We start from the raw sequence: 22806 nt of genomic DNA, 5'->3' as shown, positions 1-22806 counted from the left end.
CCAGAACATTTGTCTTGCATATTGGCTCCAGCAAGCCCTCCCCTTTGCTTAGAGTATTACACCCCAACATCATACCTTAGAATGCAAGAGCCTACCACATAAAAGGTCACTTCCCATCTTACCACCAGTGGAATGCTGTATCCCACTGGCAGCTACTCTTACACACAAATTTACCATACACCCACACAGCCAGTCGTAAGTTCAAACCTGCAGGCTCAACATGTATTTCTTACACTCTGTCATCTGCACCATGAAGTGCTCATTATGCACTTTATTGAGATATCACGTTCCGGGTGTCAACTTCCCAGGTTCTTTTTTATTTTGATGCCTGATCGTTGCAGACTGCAGGGATACATACACACCATATAAGCAGAGCTATGCATGACTTCAGCTTTACAGCACCACTATAGTTGTAGACTGTGTCTCAGGTCTTGGGCACAAGAAAGTGGTGGTGACTATAATTGGTCCCGGAGCCTCTTTTTCCACATCTGAGCAGTGCAGAGGGCAGATGTATTTTTATAGACCTCTGTCGGTTGGTACAGGCATATTTTGGCTGTCACTCTCTTGATTGTATGGAGATGGAGAGCAGACAGATTGGGAGAAGCCTGTCAGTTTGGATGTGTACTCTGCCGGTGCATATTGTGGCCATATTCTACTTAACAGTATGTAATACAGCTTTTAGTTTCAAGCAGTATTAGATTAGACTGCCCCATTCCAATATGAAAACACACTCGCAGCAACATGTCAGAATATGGCGGACAACACGGGCATCTCATTTTCAGCATGTATAAAACCTTCTGAAGGTACCCAAAGCCAAGCCTTAGTAATTTGAGCATTGCAATGCTTTGGATCCATTTTTTTCAGCATTTCCATGCCCCCATTGCTACTATTTTAATCCCTTCTTTTGGTTTCTGAACCTGCTTGTTTGCCACGGTCTCATTTTGGTTTTGTTCAGCTCTCTTGCAAGCAGCACTCCTTAGCACCAGCAAATACAATCGACATGAAAATCCTACTAAGATAATATTATTGGGGGGTGAAGTGATGCATTTGGCTTATTCCGGTTTTTCCTGCAATAAATTGCAGTTTTTCCTGCTATAAATTCCTGGAGACACAAAGTGGTTGCCTCCCTTTGGAGCTTTAAAAAAAGGGACGAAGTACACAAGCAAACATGGAGACTAGCTCTTTGCAGACTGCAAAGCCCAAAATCCTCGTTTGAGAGGTACACCAGAAACCCCACATAGGGACTGGTCTCAAATCAGTGTCAAAAAGCAAAAGCTGGTCTATGTCAAGCACTGGCTAGCAAGATGAATACTGATCTTCACACAACAGATTTGGGAAATCCCCACATTCACAAAGACCCCTCAAAATAAAAAAGACTCAATGCCCTAGTTGTCTATTTTGCTTTTAGTTCAGCCTGGTTTGCAGACTCTAAATCTAAAATCTGGTATCAAGGGGATTGCATTTTGGAAGTCTCTATTGTACCGGATTTGTAGATATTTACAATTCTTCTAAACAACTTTGACATCTTACAAAACAGCCTTAAAACAAATGTTTTCCTGACAATATGTGAAGGTTAAAGCTGAAGAAGCACGGTGCAACATTCAGCTGGGAAACAAGGTCTTTTACTAAGTGCTGGATTTTAATAAAAGTGCCTCATAGACAACCAAGGTAGAACTCACTGAGATGACACACTTTGGGCATGGGCTAAACTAGGAATTAAAAGATGAGATAATGCTTTTCTTGTGTTGCGTAAACCAAGACTTTAACTTAGCTCTACAAATGTTGTTTTCGCATCTACAGGGGACACAAGTGAACTTAGTTCAATGCACCAACACTTGGATGTGAAAAACAGGATATTGCAGCCTTGCAGAGCCCCACCCAATACATAGTTGAAGTGGAGCCAATGATTCTGGGTAACTAGCAGCCTTAAACAGGGATCCAGGGATGCTGTTGTGATTGGGAGAAAACCTATTGTGTTCTCCCCAATACCATTCACACAAGCTGCATTAAGAAAAAAAAGACTTTAACTATAAAGTGTTTTATTTCAACAGTCCCATTTTGTTGCTTAGTACATCTAAAATAACCACAAAGAAAATCTTTAAAATAGCGCAAGTTAATGTTGCGGACAACAAGAATAAAATGAACATTTCTAGCATAGTTAAAATTCCTAAAAAAACCTAACACCCTTAAAATTACTACTATGCGCTACACTAGGAAAGCATGGAGTAGTATAACTTGGATCTAGCGTTTCTTAGGGAGAATCAGCATACTGCATACCTGCTTACAGCAAAGCTATGTAGTTGTAAAAAGTCAGAAAGGTAAACACGTTGCATCAGCTCCTCTTCCCCCGGACTTGACTCGATATGAGCTTTCAGTAGAGTGCGCAATGCCACAGAATATCTGGTAATCAAGATCTTCTCTGGCAGTATCTTGTGCGATAATCTGGGGCAAAGGACCTCTCCTCCCAAGTAGTCAAGTGACAGCCCTTTTATACTGTATTTTATCAGAGATAGGAATTTTCAGAAATAACTTTAGGAATGTCCAACTTAACCTATGTGCATCAAAATGCTAATCTTAGATGCACTCTTTTAAACAAACAAAGTAAAAACATGTGAATTCAGACTACATTATTTTGGCTATTGTTCTTGGCTGACCTTGAAATAGAGATAATAATGCACTCGCCCCATACTGATGTTGCATCTTATGGATGTCATCACCTGAGTGATCTGACACTTTCACATGTTCTAATAAGACAGACAACATCTATATCTAAGGCAGGCATGACAAATCTGCAAAAATATAGAAAATTGAGTCTCATTCTGCTCAAAATGGAGTAGGGCCTTACGGTCTTCATATCACTTGAAGCTAATTGATATGATGCTACTGATAAAACACCATCTGCAAGAAAGAACAAGCACTGGCAACCCAAAAGGTCTTAGTAGCATTGTGATTTACAAGCCACACCCACTGGCTCTGGCAACATGTGATTACAACACAAGAAGTCAACAGACCCGCCTAACAGCAGTAGTGGCCTGGCAGCAGGGAAGAAGAGCCATCCGGCACCCCAGTGTTTTGCAGACACTCTGCATCAGAGGAGAGTAGCTGCCAGGAGAAAAGTAGAGCAAACACACTGGGCATGTAGACAGCAAGCAGAAACCAACGGCAGGGAAGAGGAATGTTAACCCCTTAACTGCTGGACCTTCACCATTGCCCCCACCGCCCCAGTGCTGAGCCTTTTTTGGCTGTTTGGAGTAGTTTGCACGTAGGGCACCATAACCTTTTTTTTCTTCACAAGGTATCCATGCCAAATTTGTGTTCTTTTTTTCCCAATGTCCTGGTGTAGGAAGCTGGCTCTGTATATACTATACCAAAATGAGGTATAGTGTGCACAGAGTCTAGTGGAACCCCAAAGGTAGGCAGAGGTAGCACCTTACTCTCTATTTGTGGTAGTGTGGGCGAGCACTAAGGCTTTATCAGAGGGTAGTGTTAAGAATGTGTTGTATACACACAGGCAAGAAATTATGTCACACACTCAAAGACTGAAAAATATTAAGTTATTTTATTTCTAGAATCAAGCCAAGCCTGGTGCAGGTAAGTGAAATAAATGCTTTGCGAAATCTTATGCTATATTGTACAATTGAATTCTGGTTCAAATGCTGTTACTGTTTCAAAATTACTTTTCTGTTACTTTGTAAATGACTTTGTGCGTTACATATTGGATTACGTTTGCTAATCAGTGCGATATGCCTAGATATCACACTGAGACATCACCTAGACAAAAGATAAGTATAACACTTTTAGTACATTTGCAGTTGTGTCACTGTTCCATACAAACAAACTCCACACTTAGAATAATTTTTCAAAAAAGCAGTCAAGGCAATCCTATGGAAGGAAATTGAGATATCAGTTTACAGGTAAGTACAAGTTTGTGGGAGTTGGTATTCTGGGGTTAGAACCAAGGTTCCCCAGGGTCTAGAATGCAACCTTGAAACACCTTCAGCGGCATTAGCAGTGGATGCAGAGTGCTGAGGCCCAATGTTATCCAATGGGGGATAGGAGGCCTCCAGTTGGTGGCTGCTCACGAGCAGGCCACAAGGTTGTGGGAGCAAAGCTCCTGGTGTTAGGCTCAGGGCAAAGGGGGATACGAGTTAGCCCCAAAAGTACACCCACAGCGGCGCAGAAGCGGCTGGGTGCAGGGTGCTGGTTTGGCGTTGGGTGCCCTGTTGATTTCAATGGGGATTCTCCGGTTGCAACAAAGACTGCAGGCTCGGGGACGAAGATCTTCTGGAGGTGACCACCGGATGAAGAGGTAAGGTGAGATGCCTCGAGATGCGGGGACACCGTCGTTTGGGCCACCAAGGCAATGGGGCTTCGGGTGCAGGGGTGTCCTTAGGAATCGGGTTTTCCTTACTAGCTCCGGTCGCGGTCGGGGGATCCTCCAGAAAGAGGCTGCAGGTTTCACTCGGAGATTCGAGGCAGGTCAGAGATCACCAGATACCAGGTTAGGAACGCCGGGGAGACCTCCTCGTGGTGTTGGGCCACTCGAACTCGGGCCGTGGGCATCGGGTGCAGACTTGTGGCTCTGTCCAGAGCCAGAGTCTGTGGGTGAGCAAATCCGGTGCTCACAGGAGACAAAGTCTTTCTTGTGGAAGACAGGGCAGGTCCTCAGGGTTCTTGAGGTTGCTGGCTGCAGGACCGACCGGGATTCCGAAGGAGCAGGTTCGAGGTGGCGACAGGCCAGTAGGGCTGGGACCAAGTCAGTGGGCGTCCTCCTCTTCTTAGTTTCAGCACGGTGCTTCTTCTTCTCTTCTTCTTGGTCGGTTCTTGTCTGAGGAGGCAAGGTTCAGCGTTGCCCCTAAATACTAGATTTAGGGGCGTTACAGGTAGGTAAAGGTTGGGACCAATGGGCCCCTTACTTGGGGTGGGTACACCCCCTATTATGCAATCCTCAATTGGGAGGCAGCATATGCCTCACTCTGGTTGGCTGGGTCCCGCCCATCTGCAAGATGGCGGAGACTGAGAGTTGTGCTTCACCTCGCCTCCACCACCTGAGGCGTGGGGTTGGCAAAGGTGAGCACACCTCCCTTCCTCACTTGGTTTTCCCGCCGATTCTCCCACTCAAAGTGGGGGTCAGAACCGGTGAGGGCCAGTTGCTGGAAGCAGCAAAAGGCCTGGGGAAACTCACAAAGGCCTTTGAAGCTTCCCCTTTGTGGACCCTACCCATCCTGGGGGAGGAGGCTTGGCACCTCGTCCCAGGATGTGCATTGTTTCAGATGCCCGAGAGCAGGTGGCTCTCGACCCAGGGGTCCAGAAACATGTCTGGTGTTGACAGCTGGCGAGCAGCCACTCAGCCTGGACACTAGTGTGAAGTCGTTTTTCAGGGGGCATGGCATCTAAGATGCCCTCTGAGTGCATTTTTCATTAAATCTCACACTGACATAAGTGTGGGTTTAATGTGCTGAGAAACTTCCCAGTTTTCAGTAAAGCCATTATGGTGCTGTGGAATTCGTAATGACAAAATCCAATTACCGTATACTATCAATGGCATTACTGCACTTGTCTAAGAATTGGCTTAGACACTGTAGGGGTACAGGGCTCATGCACCTGTACCCTCACCACTGGTATAGTACACCCAGCTAGAGGGGTGGCCGACCTATGCCAGGATAGTAGGCTGTAAGCATGGCCCACAGGGATGTGTGCCATGTCGATTCTTCACTTTGTTCTGCACCAAAACATGCAGCCTGCATAAAAAAGGGAGGAGGGAGGAGGGGTGTGTGTGTGTGTGTGTGTGTGTCTCTTCCCCCCCCGCCCCCCAAGGGTGGCACAACAAGTGCTGCAGCCCTTAGATGCCTTCCCAGGCCACAGTGCCCTTGGTACCTGGGGTACCATTTACAAGGGACTGACCTGTGACCACAGAGTGCCAACTGTTTTTTGTTTTCAATGCAGTTTAGGAAAAGAACATAGGCCCTAGGTACCCGTTTGGCAGGAACCCAGGGCACATTCATCAAAGTACATCAGCAGTTTAGCAAAAAGTGGGGGCAACCGTGCAAAAAGAGGGCACTTTCTTACACCTGGGGGTTCTAAAAGTACCCAGAGTTTTTAGATTTCCCCGGAGGGGATGGAGAAAATAGGTAAAATATAGCAAAAGTGTGAGATTTTGGGATAAAATAGGAAAAAGGGCTCAGGATAAAAGTGTCTGGTTTTATCGCCTACACATGGCATCAACAAACAGCTTGCAGAGCTAAAGTCACCATCTTCCCAGCTTTCAGGAACATGCAGAGCTGCATTAAAAAAAAAAAACACATTTTTGGTATTTTTCAAAGAAGTAGCCCATTTTTCCTATTTTATGTGCTCATAAGCTAGTTCCAGTTTGCAGTGGAAACCAGTGTGCAACCCATCAGTGATCCAGAAAAGCTATATATTACTGGATGGTAGACAACATTCTGAATTCAGCAAGGAGTCATATGTGTAGATCCCTCGAGGTTTTCCCAAAGTAACGAACTGTTGAAATAAAAAAATACTGAAAATAGAAGGGAAAAAAAGTGCCATTTGTGACGTTTTCATCTGTAACTTTTTGTCACAATGGCCGATTTACAATACCAATATAGTATTACGTCCACTAGACCTTTCTGGTTGCAAGGATATATAGGGTTTGTAGGTTCCCCAAGAACCCAAGTTATCCAGAGCCAACAACTAAGCTGCACCTTACAATGGTTTTTTATTGTGTACCAAGTATAGACCAACTCAAATGGTGAAATATGTGAAGTGAAAAATGGGTATCAAGGAAACTTATGTATTTCTGAAATATACACAAGGTAAGGAGTTTAGGAGCAGTGGTTAGTTGTACATCTCTGAATTTGTGTGTGCCCATACTAGCGTACGATTTAGAGCATGGGTACTCACAAACTTTCTCTCGGGGGCCAAATTTACAGTGTGGTTTATGGCCGAGGGCCGCACCGGTGCGGGTGGGGGCAGTAGGCTGAAGGGGCAGGGCTAGAGCAAAAAAAACAACTATGCCCATGAGGTTGAACACAGGCCCCTGCAGCGGACGCCTTCGTCCACTAAGCCAACAGACCCAGCATACACACATCTCTCTCTCTATTTATCTATCTCTCTCTCTCGCTCTGTCTCCCTCCCTCTATCTCTCCCTCCTTCTCTCTATCTCTCCCTCCCTCTCTCTGTCTCCCTCCCTCTCTATCACTCTCTCTCTCTCTCTCTCTCTCGCTCTCTCTCCCTCTTTCTCACTCACTCTGCTTGTCTCCCTCTCTCTCTGTGTCTCCCTCCCTCTGTCTGTCTCGGTCTCACTCACTCTGCTTGTCTCTCTCTCTCTCTCTCAGTCTCCCTCTCTCAGTCTCCCTCTCTCTGTCTCCCTCTCTCTGTCTCCCTCTCTCTGTCTCTCTCCCTGTCTGTCTCTGTCTCCCTCCCTCTGCTTGTCTCCCTCTCTCTCTCCTTCCCTCTGCCTCGGTCTCCCTCCCTCTATCTGTCTCCCTCCCTCTATCTGTCTCCCTCCCTCTGTCGGTCACCCTCCTCCCTCTGTCTCCCGCGGTCTGTCTCCCCATCTCCCTCCCTCCGTCTCCCTCCCTCCCTCCGTCTGCCTCCCTCCGTCTGCCTCCCTCTTTCACCTCACCCACTATTCTCACTCCCTGCTGCCCTCTGTCACCTCACCCGCTGCTCTCACACCCTGCTGTCCGCGTCACCCTTTTTTCACCTCACCCGCGTGTGACACCCCGGGCTGAGACTGCTTCCCGGGCACACACACAGCCGCACCAGAGTACTTCACAGGTCTTTAAAAGACCATTCACTTGTTAATGAGGCTTTGTTGTATTGCACCTCTTCTTAGCGCCCCTGCATCTTCAAGCAATCAGAGGGGAGATGCAGGGGCGCCAAGAAGAGGTGAAATACAACAAAGTCTCATTAACAAGTGAATGGTCTTTAAAAGAATTGCCCGGCCCCCATAGATCCGCGCTGCTGCAACCGGCGGTGTTTGCTGACACTCTTTAAAAAATAAAATTTAAAAAAAGCACAGGTACGATGTCTGCAAGGTACGCGGGCCGCCAAGGAAGGCTTGCCGGGCCACTGGCCGTACTATGAGTACCCATGATTTAGAGGGTATTTTTCAAAATGTCTTCTCTATTCACACTGGCTTACATTTGGAAGGCATAAATGCACTGAAATCCAAATCGGTAATTTCTGTGAGGAAATCTTCTGGAATCTGCAGGTTGTCACACATTTCCTACCATACAGCATTTCCCCAAGTCTCTCAATAAAAATGGTACCTCACTTGCGTGGGTGGGCACAGAGACTTTGACAAAAAAAGGCCCTAAAGTGCTATGAGGAGAGATCTGTAATGGGGGTAGTTGCGTGATCTGGCAAGGGGCTCGGCTGCCACCCATGGAAATCTGCCAACTATAGACATTTTTAAGAAGTAGACAAACAGAGGATTCCAGGGTGGTGTGCCTTGTGTGAATCCACAAGGTTTTCTTACCACAATACCCTGCAAACTTTGCCTGAAATCAAGCATTTTCCTTGCATTTCTGTGTTGTATACTTCCCAGTATTGCCCCACTCATGCCAATAAACACACTGCAACACTTGTGTGGTTGGGCCTAGTGCCCGTGATAAGAACTGATTAAACTGAGATCAATAGGAGTCTCCGCGTAAGAGTTCCCATTGACCTTGGTATGATCCGTTCCTGTTGTGGGCACTAGGCCCAGCCACACAAGTGGTGCAGCGTTTTTATCAGTTAAGTGTGGTAACAGTGAGTGGTAGCAGGTCATCACAGAAATGCAAGACAAATGTGTGATTTTAGGCAAAGTTTGAGGTTTGTAGGGCATTGTGGGTAAGAAACCTTCATGGGATCCATGTAGAGCACCCGTCCCTGGACTCCCCTCAATGTCTAGTTTTCCGAATTTGCTGGGTCTGGTAGTTCTCCATTGGCGGCTAACCTAAGCCCAAAAAGTTCAGCCATTTACCATGGCAAGTGGGAAAATATTAGAATTTAGCCCCAATCTCCTGGCCTATATGGAAAAACGACACTCACAGACTCAAATGTCCTCTCTCTTGCCTGTGGGATGGGATGTTATAGTTCCCAGGAGAGTAGAAAGGCTGTTGAGGCTTTAGGGGTGACGGTGGGGCCTGATATCAGGATGGGTCAGACCTATCCCATTAATATAATTTTTTTAGGTCTCGCCTGACCCAGCGCATGCGCTGGTCTGGCGAGACTTATTGAGAGGGCTCCAAAAAGTGCTACCAGGCCAGCCTAGAGCTACAGTGCATGTGTGCGGGCGCGCGCGCCGCACTTTACCGCAATTACTTTTACTTTTGCGGCTGCACAGCCACTTTGATGTTTGATCGTGATCCCGATCGCGATCACTTTAACTTTCGCACTGGGCCGCACGGCCGCTTTGCATAGCCAATAGGTCTCGCTTTTGGGACCTTATAAGTATTTAGTTATGCAACTGTTGCATGGCTAAACACTTATAAGGTCCCAAAGGCGAGACCTATTGGCTATGCCAATGCTTGTTTAAGATTGTCATTAACTGGGCCTTCTGCTCCCAGGGTCAAACTCCTTCTCTGCCCTCGTGGAGGCCGATGAACTGGTTTGTTCACTGTGGGGTGGAAGTGTGACCAATGCCAGAGTGCATAGCTTGCGCACCTCTCTTTTCCCCAAATGCAAATTGCCTGTGGTCTAATGGGCACTCTACACCCCTCACCCCAGGGGACAGTTTTGAGTCACCCTCCCCACCTGGGACAAACATCCTATCTGCCCTGTGAAGGTTGGGTGGCAACAGAAAGATGCTATTACCCCTCCTGGGGAGGGGCATGGCTCGATGCCAAGGTAGGCTACCACCTCCTTTTGTTTATTTAGGTGCCATTTTGAAATCCCTGGTGCTTACTGTGCTTTCTGCCCTCTTCAGAGGAGGGAGGATTGGGAATAAATACCCCTATCTACCATCCAGGGGAGGGGGGGCAAACATCTATTGGGCCCTAGGGTGGGGAGAGCATAGGCCCATGCCCAAGAGAACCCCCCCCCCCCCCAAAGCAATACTGCATAAATGCAGTCCCTCGTGTCTAGTGGACTTTCTGCCCCCTGGGGGAAGCAGATTGGGGGTAATTGCCCCCATCAACCTCCAATGGACGCATAAAAACGGTTGAGCGCTTTTTGGGGGGGGGGGGGGTGCAGGGCATCGCCATGCTTATAGTGGGTAGCCCTCACCACTATGTTTTTTACCTGGTGTCAAGTAACTTTCTGGGGGCACAATGGGGGTAATTTCCCACATCCGCCACCCAGGAGGGCAGAAAGACCGGCTATGCCCTTTCTAGTGTGGGGTATGGCCATGCCCATGGTGGGCAGCCTCCACCCCTATGTTTATTATAAAAAATATATAGTCTGTGTATAGTGGGTTTTCTGCCTGCTTAGGGGTAGGAGGGCGAATTTGGGGTAATCACCCCATCTGCACCCTCGGGGGCAGAAAGTCTTGTTGAGGGTGGGAGCATGGCCATGCCCTGGCGGGCAGCCCCACGCCAATATGTTTAAAAAACTGGAGTCTAGTGGGATTGCCAGGCAGAGATAGACTGTTGCGTGTACACTGGAGTGGGGGCATGGCCAAGCCCTGGTGGGCAGCCCTCACCCAAATATCACTGGAAGCTTAAGGTGGTATGTCCAAATGGTTCTCTCTGTCGCTTTCAGATTGTCTTAATCTCGGGGACTGCAAAAAAACAAGAGTTTCTAGACGAACAACTGCTTATTTTTTAAGTAGCAGACCCCCTTCTCTGTCTGATGCATCTGTTTCTTTCATAAGCGTTCACTGGATATTGGGATGCTGTAAAAATGGCACAGTTATGAAAGCTCTTTCAACTGGAACCCATTCTTAAAAGCTCTTGTTCAGTTGCCCAGTTATTGCACATGATAACAGCAATAATTGGCCACAAACCTGGTGAAATTTGGAAAACCCTAGAAAACAATGAGGCTATAGTACGTGGTTGGGGGGGAAGACCTTTTTTATATCATTCACTGTCTGTCAGGTCCACACTATTCCATATACAGGGGCATTACACAACCAAGAGGGCATAATTGTGCATCCAAATCCTGAAAAGGTACCCAGAATGCAATTCCTTATGTATCGGCTTCTTTAATGAGAAACAGGTGATACCCCCCTCACGAATCAAGTTTAATGAAGACCTTGACTCAACAAACAGAATCTGTGATATGTCTGATCAATGCAAGGCCTCAAATGCACTGTTTTGTTGTTGTTAGGTGCAAAGAATAAGGATGCTTTGCAGAAGAACAGATGAGTAATATGATCTTTCTGTTCTTCTCGCATACTTTTTACGAGTCTGTTTCTCCTCCCAGCAAAGGAATGCATTAATCTGAATGGGACCTCATTTCTGGGTCGTTTTGTTGCTAGTCACAGTCCCTATGAGGAAGGAGAAAAACTAAGGTTGGTATGATAAAGAAAGGCCATGTGCTTCTGACATCTCATAGGAAACTGAGATAAAGTAGCAATGCTACTAGGTGTTTCTACTTGAAGAGCCCAATTACCTTTTGGAACAAAAGAACATAAGTGTGGTGGCAACTCATGACAGAGGACAGTGATTCCCTCTCTATATAATGGCTGTGCCAATGCAGTCACAGAATACAAAAATAAACAGAATCATAGGTGCAGTGATGAAGTCAAATGACAATTCCCTTATGATACCTGTAGAAAACAGTGAAAGCTGGCATGCTGATTTCCCGTTCCGAACAAAAGTGGCACAACGTCTGCAGTACGTATGTGGTTAACATGATACTATTCAGATAAGGAAGCCACTGAATGCCCTCTTCCTCGCCAGTGATGTGGCTCCACACTTCCCAGCAGCCTTTGACAGTCTTGCGGGATACATAGAGAGGACTTGCCCTCACTCTCTGAAGTATAGAAAGTTTTATGTGGCTTCTCAACAAGTAGCGAGTGAAGGCATTATGTATTGCCTCAAACACCGGTCCTAGCTTTCTTAGGGGCATAATTCGGCCACATGTGCCAGCTAGGGCCCTTCGTCAACAATATCTAGCTTAGGAATTCTGCCCAGATTTAATAAAGAACAAAAAAGAATAATTGATGGACAGAATGTTGAACAATGTCAAACATTCAAAGCCTGGCTGATGAGGGGTAATACCCCGAAACCGGTCCCAGGATGCTTGTTTCTGGTCCAGGGAGGGCCTGGCCTGGCAGTTCGGGCTGGACTGTTTCCATGAGTACCAGGGTCATGACTGATTTGCATATGGCTGTGTTTAAACTGGGGTGGCAGAATGAGAACAGGAATGATGGATTAAACCCAGATCAGTGACAGAGGGTGAGTGGTTGAAAAGTTTCAGCACTCCGTCCATCATCCTGTTGTGTTTGCTATGTTCGCCCTAAGTGGTCCTGGGTATGCCCAGATGTCAGTGCTTAATTTGAGCCAGTGGTTTTCAGTAATCGGCACCAGCACTTAATTGTTAACACCGGCTCTAGTGACAGTCCACCACATGGTGGGGCTGTTTGTTTAATTTTGAAAAGAGCACATCAACAGTGCTTTTTAAGTCAATTTGCATTGAAAATAAATAATACCAGTCTCACACCATTAATATAACTTTGTGTTGCCTGAAATAATCTGAATTATCACACTTGTAGGAGTGCGATGGTTAGGTGTTATGACGGTACTGTCATTGGCAGCGCTGGCAATGGATGGTGTAGGCTGCAGTGGGCTTCTGAGAAGAGCCCTGCCACTTATTTTTTTACAAATTAAGCACTGCAAGATGTGGGTCCCTTGCTCACTGTGCCACTGGATTTGAGCTAGGCTGGCTGATGAGGGGGTAATACCCCGAAACCGGTCCCAGGATGCTTGATTCTGGCTGACCTGGCCTGGCAGTTCGGGTTGGACTGTTCCCATGAGGAACAGGGTCATGACGGATTTACATATGGCTAGGTCCAAACTGAGGTTTACTAGTGAGCAAAAGAATGATGGATTAAACCCAGATCTGTGACAGGGGGTTAGTGGTTTAAAGGTTTCAGCACTACACCCATCATCTTGTGTTTGCTATGTTCGACCTAAGTGGCCAAGGGTATGCCCAGACGTGGGTCCCTTGCTCATGGTGCCACTGTATTCAAGCTAGCCTGGCTGATGAGGGTTAATACCCCGAAATTGGTCCCAGGATGCTTGTTTCTGGTGCAGGTAGGACCTTGCCTGGCAGTTCGAGCTGGACTGTTCCCATGAGGAACAGGGTCAAGACTGATTTACATATGGCTGGGTCCAAACTGGGGTTGCTTAGTGAGCAAAAGAACAATGGATTAAACCCAGATCGTGACTAGGGAGGAGTGGTTGAAAAGTTTCAGCACTGCGTCCATCAGCTTGTTGTGTTTGCTATGTTCGCCCTAAATGGCCATGGGTATGCCCAGATGTGGGTCCCTTGATCACGGTGCCACTGTATTCAAGCTAGCCTGGCTGATGAGGGTTAATACCCCGAAACCTGTCCCAGGATGCTTGTTTCTGGTCCAGGTAGGACCTTGCCTAGCAGTTCGGGCTGGACTGTTCCCACGAGGAACAGGGTAGCGACTGATTTGCATATGGCTGGGTCCAAACTGGGGTGGCATGATGAGCAAAAGAACAATAGATTAAACCCAGATCTGTGAATGGGGGCGAGTGGTTGAAAAGTTTCAGCACTGCGTCCATCAGCTTGTTGTGTTTGCTATGTTTGCCCTAAATGGCCAAGGATAAGCCTAGACATGGGTCCCTTGCTCACTGTGCCACTGGATTCAAGCTATCCTGGCTGATGAGGGGTAATACCCCGAAACCGGTCCCAGAGTTGAAGGTTGATCATTCAACCACCTGATCTCCAAACTCTAAAATTCCCTACTGAATCGGCTTCATGTGAGCACTAGAGAAGTTCTTCTCAGGAAAAAGCTCAAAATATGTCTGTTTTAGGAAAGTGTTTATGGGTGTGTGTGGTACTGCATTAGCACTTGAAAGACCTTGTTGGGTAGCTATGGGCTTTATGAACCATAAACATAAATGCAACGATACAGAGAGTTTTCCATTCCAAGATGGTGACCACCCTAAAACATGTTACAACAGCCCAACTGCATAGAAGACAACACTGTCACACTATTTGTGACATGTCATGTATCTCCTTGTAGGTACTTATGGCCACGTCCCTTTTTTGTACCAATTTATGTCCCCTCTACCACTTCTTTTCACATATATTTTAAGGGCAACTATAAAACTATATGTATTCTGAATATTTGTATTCCCTTGTAGTGTTTTGATTACTACAGTTTCTGTGATTTTTTAATTTGTACACCACACAGTTCCAACAAAGGAAGTGTCCCCTCTCCCTGCACAAAACAGAGAGTAAGGATTTTTATAGCAAACGTTCATCTCTTGTACAGGGTTGCTGCAGCCCAATTTGCCAGTAGACTTGGCCTAGAGTTTGTTAAGCCCATATCAACACTTCTGCCAACAGAAGCCTAGCTTTAAACCACACAACCACTTTACCCCCCCCATCCAACAGACAGAATGTAGCACTCTAGACACAATCGTTTGCAAGTTATACACCTGACATTCACTCATACTTTCAAACTAAAAAACAATCACCACAATTCAGCAGTAAGCCTTATGCAAAAGAAAGGTGATGAAGACCTTGTTATTTCCCAACAGATACCTCAAGCCCATACCCACATCAAAACACAAAACAGAATCAATAAGCCACACAAAGATGATAGACATCCATAGATGCAGAGCTAACGCTCAAACAGCTTCACCCCACTCCACGCACAGCTACCAGATCACTATAACATAATAAGTGCAGGTCTCTATTCACAATGCATGAAAACAAAATACTTTCCAAACACACCACTTTATTAAACCACAGTCTTACAACATACACAATGATAGCTATCTACAAGCACAAGCGATTCTGGCAATAAAAACACACCTCTGCTTGTGAAACACAACAAAAAATGTTCCACGTAGGCCACAATATAAATCCAACCTTTACCAACCAAGCACAACTGATGTATTACTGTGCTACCCATCTATTGACATGGATATAAACCTCGCCGTAGGTATGAAGTGCTACACAAAGGTAAATACAATACAATACTAGATACCAGTCTTACACCATAACCTCCCCCAACTATCAGTACAGTACCCAACCTTGAATCAACAAACTTCAATTCTAATTTTGCCTTTCCTGCAGCCCATTTAAATCATAATCCCTGGATTAAAATATTAGCAGGCTCATCCAAAATCCAACTGCAAAGGCCCCTTTCCCATCTGCTTTGCTCCCTAGAAGTAAAAAAATAAATAAAAAAAAATAAAGGAGGTGCCTGCCATACTGGCTCTTACAGGAACTGTCCTCCCTGCGAGAAGCCCATGGCATTGTAGCCTTGCTGCAAGTTGGGATCCTTCGCCAGCTGCTCGCACACCTGGGCTACTTGCTTGTTCACATTCAGAAAGAAGCTGTTTTCCGTGTCCTTGAGAAAAGGAAATAAAAGCAGGTTAGAGTGGAACAAACTCAGCATGCCTGCAGCCTCAATAGACCTCTCCACAGGCACAATACCTTGGCGATGGGGATTGAAGAACTGATTGTTCAATGTATATCTACCCCACACTTGTTTATTGTACATCTATCCCACACTCATTGCATTCAGAACCACTCAATTTACCTCTGCCACGTTCTTTCCAATTTCCAAAGATAAGACATAAATGCCCGGGATCTTCTCTTCTACCATTTTCTTAATTAAGCCCATGCTCAAGGGGTTGCAGCAACTATCTCCTTCCGGAAGGTAAGACAAAATAACACAGAAGTATTAATTTCTATGGCACCCTCTGCATGCAAAGTAGTCCTATTAGCATCAGGAAACTAAGAAGCAGTTTGACAGTGTGAATAAACCGGAGATGAGGGCCTTACTTATAGAATGGCAGATGGGATATTCCATCACAAACAAGGTAGCTAACTTGTCTGCTGTATTTCAAATGTAATATAGCCTATGGCACTTGCAATAAGGTGGACGGGATATCAGCCAAGTTTGTGATCATCCCGTTCAGCCAACTACATAAGACCCAGAGTTGTTTCACTACAGCACTGTTCTCTGGTAAGATTAGTACTAGACATGAGCTATTAACACATTTGTAAGCAGAATTGAGCCACTGTTGTGGCATTAAGCGGTCTGCCAAGTCATCGAAAGACTGAGCAAGATAACCACACATCCAAATGATGACAAGAATTTGATTATGTGACAAGATCATTAAAATGTGTATATAATTGTTTACATTTATAATTGGATCCAATTAATACTTTATTGTATTGGGAGATAAACATTAAAATTCAGAATGTTCTGACTTTGATTGCAGGAAAAATGCCCCAGCACTGTTCACTTGAGTGAGCCAAGAGACAATCCATTTTTGCCGTTCAATATCTAATTGGGCACTAACATGGCATATGGAGCATCATATAATCTATTAAACCAAATTATTTTGGGAATTATACATTACATACTTGTCTGAACTAATTCACTGGGTGACAGAGCACAAGGTGTTGCCGGGCCCAAACCATGGTGGTTGGGGTGGTTTTCCACTGATGTCCTGGGTCCCATCCTATTAGAGAGTGGTAAACTGGGGCAACTACATCATTCCAGTACTTGATTCGCAAGGTAGTGGAAGCGAGCAGTCAAAGGTACCTCAAGGAGGTAGTGTGGGAAACTGTTAACTCGGCGATCACATAATAGCCATAATAAATGTCCAGCTAAGTGCATTTCATTTAGAAAAGAGAAGCACTTTAATCACACAAAAACGTAATACAGCATATTAAGAAGAAGTAGCTCTACCCCAGAGGACCTAAACTATTCACTACACAGTAAAACAGAAAGGTCTTGCTTAAGCAAAGTTCCAGGCTCACTTTAGCTAAGGTGGAGCAGCTTTCCTGTAGTCTGTGACCCATAGGTCAATCCGTAAACTTGACTAGGCAGTTCTAATATACAGGTTTCAGATGTTACTCAAAGTCCCACCAAGCAGCTCTCTTTAGCCAATCCACAATCAATTTTTCCTGGGCGTTTGTGTTAGAAGATCATTAGTGTGCGTTCGGATCATCCAATCACGGTTGTGCAATTTGTCTTTGCACGGAGCGAGCAGTCATGCTCTCAGTCACCGGGGCTCATCACTGCGACTCCTTCTCTTCATGTCAGCCGGTGTCGGATGCAGATCCTAGCCGAATGACACACGGCTTCAGCACTTGTGATATGGAATCAGTTCCCTCTGGTCAGATAGCTGAGATGCAGCCCCTGTGTACAGCGAACAAAGAGTCAACATAAGATCCCAGTCTTCCTCTGAGATTGTCCCAGAAGTGTGCAGGCTAGAACCAAGAGGGAAGGTTTAGCCTCACTTTTAAATAGAATTTTCATACAGAGGATGTGGATCCAATATCTAAAGTTCAGGAACCGATTTGGTAGTTTAGGGGGTTTCATTCTCATAACTTCCCTTTCTTCAGTGCAGACAATTATTTGTGTAAGATGATGTTGTAGGAAAGTAGGATCTGCTTCTTGTGGTTAACCCGCTTTTTGCTTGATGTTGCACTGTTTTTGACTAGCCTGACTGGGATCCTGCTAATCAGGACCACAGTCTATCTGCTTTCTCCTTTAAACTGACATAAATGTACTTGGGTACACTACAGATTGGATACTGGGGTACCCCTACAAGTCCCTAGTATATGGTACCCATGTACCCAGGACATAGGTACCCCAGAGGCCTCCCATGGGCTGAAGCATGTATTATGCCAGCCATGAGAGGCCATGCAAAATGGAACTACAGTTCTGCTACTGCAACCTGTGTAAGCTAGTGCTTGCACCACTTACTTTAGATATAGGTTCACTATATCTATTGGTCACTACACGTAAAACGTATAAGTCACACCTATAGCAGGCCTTATCAATCCTGAATGCAGGGTACTGGGTTTTATAGGAGGGTGCCCCTGCATGAGCAGAGCCTCTCTGCAGCCTTTGGAGACCATTCTCCTGGGTTGTCTGTGACTCAGCCGGACATATAGGAATAGGTGCATTATAACCTTGCGGTAAACGCTACCTCAAAAACGGCTGCATTGAAACATATCGTGTATCAAACACCTTGGAATCATACCTCCAGGTAACCGGTGTGGGCAGTAGCGGCTCCTGTAGGGAGTGCTGCGGACGGTGGGGCAGGGCAAGGGGCAGGGTGGAAGGGGTAGTAAACTCCAGCATACAGCCGAACCGAGGTAAGTACCTAAATAAATAAAACATATGACAATGCGCATGCTGCATCGCCATTTGGCGTTGCAGCATGTGCAATGTAATTTGTTTTATTTATTTAGGCACTTACCTCGGTTTGGCCGTATGCCGGAGTTTACTACCCCCCACACTGACCCTCCCCCGCCCCACAGCACTCCCTCCAGGAGCCGCTACTGGGTGTGGGAGGTATGATTCACCCTTTTGAAGGGAGCTTCGTGGGGTCACTGGACTATCTGGTGCCAGCTTTCTCGACCCGGACAGCACAAAATGGATGCTGCCGACCAGACACATATTTCTGCCCTCCTGCTGCTGAACCAAGCTCGAACAGAGGAAGGCAGCACAATAGGCATCCTGTCACAGTGAGGTGTGACCACCTCCCAGACAGGATTTAGTGTATTGGGGCTGGGTAGGTGCACTCTGAGAGTGCCTGAAAGTCTGCACCTGGGGCACATTTGGTGTCCCTGTGCTTAGTCCAGCTCAAACCAGTTCTGGGAGACATTGGCTCCTGCTCTGGCGCGAAACTGGACAAAGGACATGGGAGTAACCTCCCCTCTGTCCTGCCCCTCCCATAGGAGGGTCCCCTGAATCTGTCCAACCCTCTCCCGTAGGTACAAAAGGGCTTACCTGGCTGTAAGAATTTCGATTTTTACGTAGACAATATTCTACAAGAAGAAACCCCTGACTTTCGACCATCTGGACACTCTGGACTTCGCTGGACCTCGACTGGGCTTGACTTCGTCCCCCTTTCCGTCCGAAGCTTTGTCTGTGCCCTTGCTCCATACAGGCTCTGTGCAGGACCAATGGTGCACTAAGGACAGCTGAACAACCTCCCTTGGAGTGAAGGAGTCAGTCCCCTGCCATAGCAGACACCTCAACGCAACTGAGCGGTCTGCTGCTCCTGAGGACTCCGAAGATTTCAGCAACACAGGAGGTGGGTGTTGAAGGTCCCTGAGGTTGATCTGCCCTCTCAGCAAGTTTGAGGCCAGTATCCCTCGTGGGGACGGCATAACCCGAACCCCTATGCACTGCATCTGTTTGCAGTTGCATAGGCTTGTTGGCAATTCCCAAGCTTGTGCTTTGGACTCCGTGAAGTCTGACCCTGAGCAGTATTTGCACTAAAGAAATCCAGCCTCCTCGCACAGTGTCCTGTGGGCTGGTACTTGGCAATCTTGCTCGAGGTCCCCTCGCGACTCCTGGTCCTTTGGCCAGTGGGTCCTCCTGAGGGTCAACTTGATTTCTGTTGGGCTTCCCTGGTTGTTCCAGATGTGCCCCGAGTCCCCACTGCTTGGTGAGTCCCCTGGACGTGCTTGACCTTGCTGTGTGGGTTGCTTTGCCAAGGCTTGTTGGTGCTCCCGCCGGACACCCACCCCTCAGCACTCAACATCCTTCATGGGACAGCCCGCATACGTCTCCTGGTCATCCTCAACATCTCCTAGTCCTCGTGGCTGTAGAGTCAAGCCTCCCTTCTTCACACCTGAAGCACCCGACATCGGTGGGCATTCGTCTACCGAGCCCCTGGTCACTCTGAAGTGACCCAGGCTCTGTCCCCTCTGCTTTCAGGTTCCTTCCTTCCAGAATCCAGGCTTGGATTCCTCCGGTCCCATTTCACCTTCACAGCAGCAGTACTTCTTCACAGCCCTCCATTGAGAACGACAGCGGTTTCTAACACCATTCCAGACCTATGCACCCGGCTCCCCTTGGATAGGTAACTCGGGTACTACGGTATCCACAGATGGGGTGGCTCTCTAACCCCTTAAGTTCCAAAGGGTTTGCTCAAAACCCTCCTAGAAGGGTCCTTAAACTTTAAAATTGCAACTGCGACTTCCCCATAGAATTGTAAGGAGCCCGCGTGGTGTTAGCACACTGCTCTCGTCCTCCGTGGGGTCCCTGTCGACACACCTTGGGTGGTTCTTTGGGGTCCCAGTAATTCTACGTGCTCCAGACCTTGTTTTGACTCAAGTCGTGATTGGTATACCACTATTTTAGTATATGATTTGGTCTCCCCCTGGAGCCCACTGTGTATTGTGCTACTTACAACTGTTCTATTGATCTCGTATTGTGTGCTTTGTGTTCTATCCTCATGTAGAGAATAGTAGAAAGTGTTATATTAATAAATACATATTTTTTTATATAACCACAGTGTGGTTCTCCTTCATTTAATCATTCAGGGGGTGATATTCTGGTAAAACAAGCTGCTTTACATTCCTTCAAGATTAAGCCTGAAGGCTGCTCTCCACAGCTACCACTAGGATAGCTTTCTAAAGGTTATCTTTGACCTCATACATCATAAGGGTAGTTTGAACTGGTGCAAGGTGCCCACTTTAATTAGTGGACATCATATACCAGGCCAACTTCTCACAGATGTCTCCCACAGTAGGTAGTGATGATGCAGAAGTACCCATAACATGAGTACAATAAGTGTCAATCTCTACATCAGGCTGTTGTCAACCGCCCAGGATAGGCCACTCAAGGGGGGCAAACGGCCTAAGCCCTGCCTAGAAACTTCTCTCCTTCTAGCAACGGATTCTGCTAACTTTCCCCAATCATTACCAAAATGGCAGTGCTCAGGAAGGACTAATCGGCAACCCCTTCCTATAAAGGTCATATTGAATTTCTGAAGGTAGCCATCTCTCAATTGCTCCCTCTTTAGTGTCTGTGGGTACACCTTCCAGCTTAGGACTGAAGGCAGCCACTCGCGCTGTCTGGGGAGGCTGTATTAACACCTCAATCTTGTGCCATGTTACCATGTTCAAAACTGATCCCACTGCCTTCCACCATACAAGCATACATACATTTGTGACCAAAATGGAGTTCTGCTAGCAGTCATCACATGCACTCAACAAACACACATACACGGATGTCAGCGCAGGGTATGGGCATAACACATGAGCAAAACTTTGCACTTTGTAATACTGCAGTTGTTAGGGTGGTGGTGGTGAGGAAACAAGGGGGCCCTACAGGGTCCCTGGTACCTCATGGCCCATGGAATGCATGCAGGGGGGCACATGGTGTGCCACTGTGTGCATGCACTCTCTTTCCTGCATGGCATGGACTTCACAGTCCATGCAGTGCAGCAACGGGCTTTGCCGTTTTCATTGCTGTGCCTTTTTGAAAGGCACCACCGTGGGCATACCAAAGAACCGCTTGCCAGAGCAGGAGAAAACTCCTAATCTGTCGGGTGGTGTTGGGTTTGGCATTGCGGGGCAGTGGCATGCCGCCCCGCTCCTGCACAGCCAAACTCTTAATCAGGCCCTAAGTGTGATAAGTGATTGATCAAGGATGTGTTTTTTTAAGCACGTACTTAACAAAAATGTTTTTTCTGTTTTGCGCTTTAATGTACTTAAGCGTCTAAATAAAGCATTTACTACCTTGTGTCTAGTGAAGTGCTTCCCAAACTTTTCACACCCACTTTTTAGTACAAGAAACGTTCACAACCCACCTAGCTTTAATGGAGGGAATTTTTTTTTTATGTAACTAAAGCATCGTGTGGTAGCGCACTGTCATTTAAAGACTACACATCTTCCTATGAAATGGCCACTAAATTTGCACAAACACAGTTTTACTGATTTAACTGTATCACACATATGTGATAATGTGTGGAAATTGGGTTTCACTGAATATTTATTATTTTTTCATCACCAAGTAAAGTGTCTTGATTTGTTCTGACCCTATTAAAATCTTTGTTTCCATCACACTTCAGAATTAACAAAAAACAGGTTTCATTTTTTTTTCTAAACTCCTGTGTACAGTTCATTTACAGGTATTTACATTTTGTTAAGTGTTAGAAAAAAATGACATCCTACAGCCTTTCCTTTCACACCTCATATACCCCAGCAAGAGTTTCACATAATTCACTTTAATTTCTTTGACTGAAAAGTGAGAGGAGTTTGCAAGCACCCATCCCCATGTTAAAAAATAAGCATCAGCAGAAGACATAGCCTGACATTTGACCTCGGTCTCCGAAGTGCAGCAGATGTGACAAGATACTAAAGAATTTAAAGGCATCTTTATTTATTGCTAGGTTATTCACGACCCAGTTTGGGAAACACTGGTCAAGTTGACCCCCCAGCCCCCCTCCCCCCCAACCACCCGATGCAGGATTTGGGGCAGCTTCCCTCAGAAACTGTGGGCCGGGGGGCAGAAATGTACTATTGGCCCTTCGGGGCAGGGGTATGCCTCGATGTCAGGGTATGCCACCCCAGCCTTCTGTTTATTTTGGTACCATTTTGAAATGCCTGGTGTCTAGCGGGATTTCAGTCTCCTCACCTGGGCAGGCAGATTGGGGCAAACATCCAATTTGTCCATCCGAGAACGTGCACCAGGAGGTCCTTTTCAAGCCTCCCCAGCGTCAGCCAATGGCTGGCTGACACACTTACTGCGGGTGTCGGCCAACACACTCAAAAGGTTAAGGCAGCAGTAGAAACATATTTTCAAGTGTATTCTCCTTACATTTACTGTTTAAAGTATGTATCGATCTACTGTGTTGCTTCGCCATTTATCCCAGTATCCCCGTTGTTGTTTTCACACCCCCACAG

General features: G+C 46.3%; 1 protein-coding gene across 3 annotated transcripts in view; it reads right to left on the bottom strand.

Annotated features, from left to right (window-relative positions):
• Positions 1–22806, bottom strand: part of PPT1 (palmitoyl-protein thioesterase 1) — a 142076-nt gene that overhangs the window by 102085 nt on the left and 17185 nt on the right. For all 3 annotated transcript variants that reach the window (XM_085648329.1, XM_085648327.1, XM_085648328.1), the window contains exons 2-3: positions 15680–15789; positions 15360–15487 (exon numbers count right to left, since the gene is read on the bottom strand). In XM_085648329.1, coding sequence (XP_085504455.1) covers positions 15360–15487; positions 15680–15763 — 212 coding nt within the window. In that variant the 5' untranslated portion in view covers positions 15764–15789. The remainder of the gene's footprint in view (positions 1–15359; positions 15488–15679; positions 15790–22806) is intronic.

Source organism: Triturus cristatus, chromosome 3_2, assembly GCF_964204655.1.
Source record: "Triturus cristatus chromosome 3_2, aTriCri1.1, whole genome shotgun sequence".
Classification (NCBI taxonomy): Eukaryota; Metazoa; Chordata; class Amphibia; order Caudata; family Salamandridae; genus Triturus; species Triturus cristatus.
The sequence above is the reverse complement of the archived record's forward strand: the minus strand, read 5'-3'. Positions and strand labels throughout refer to the sequence as shown.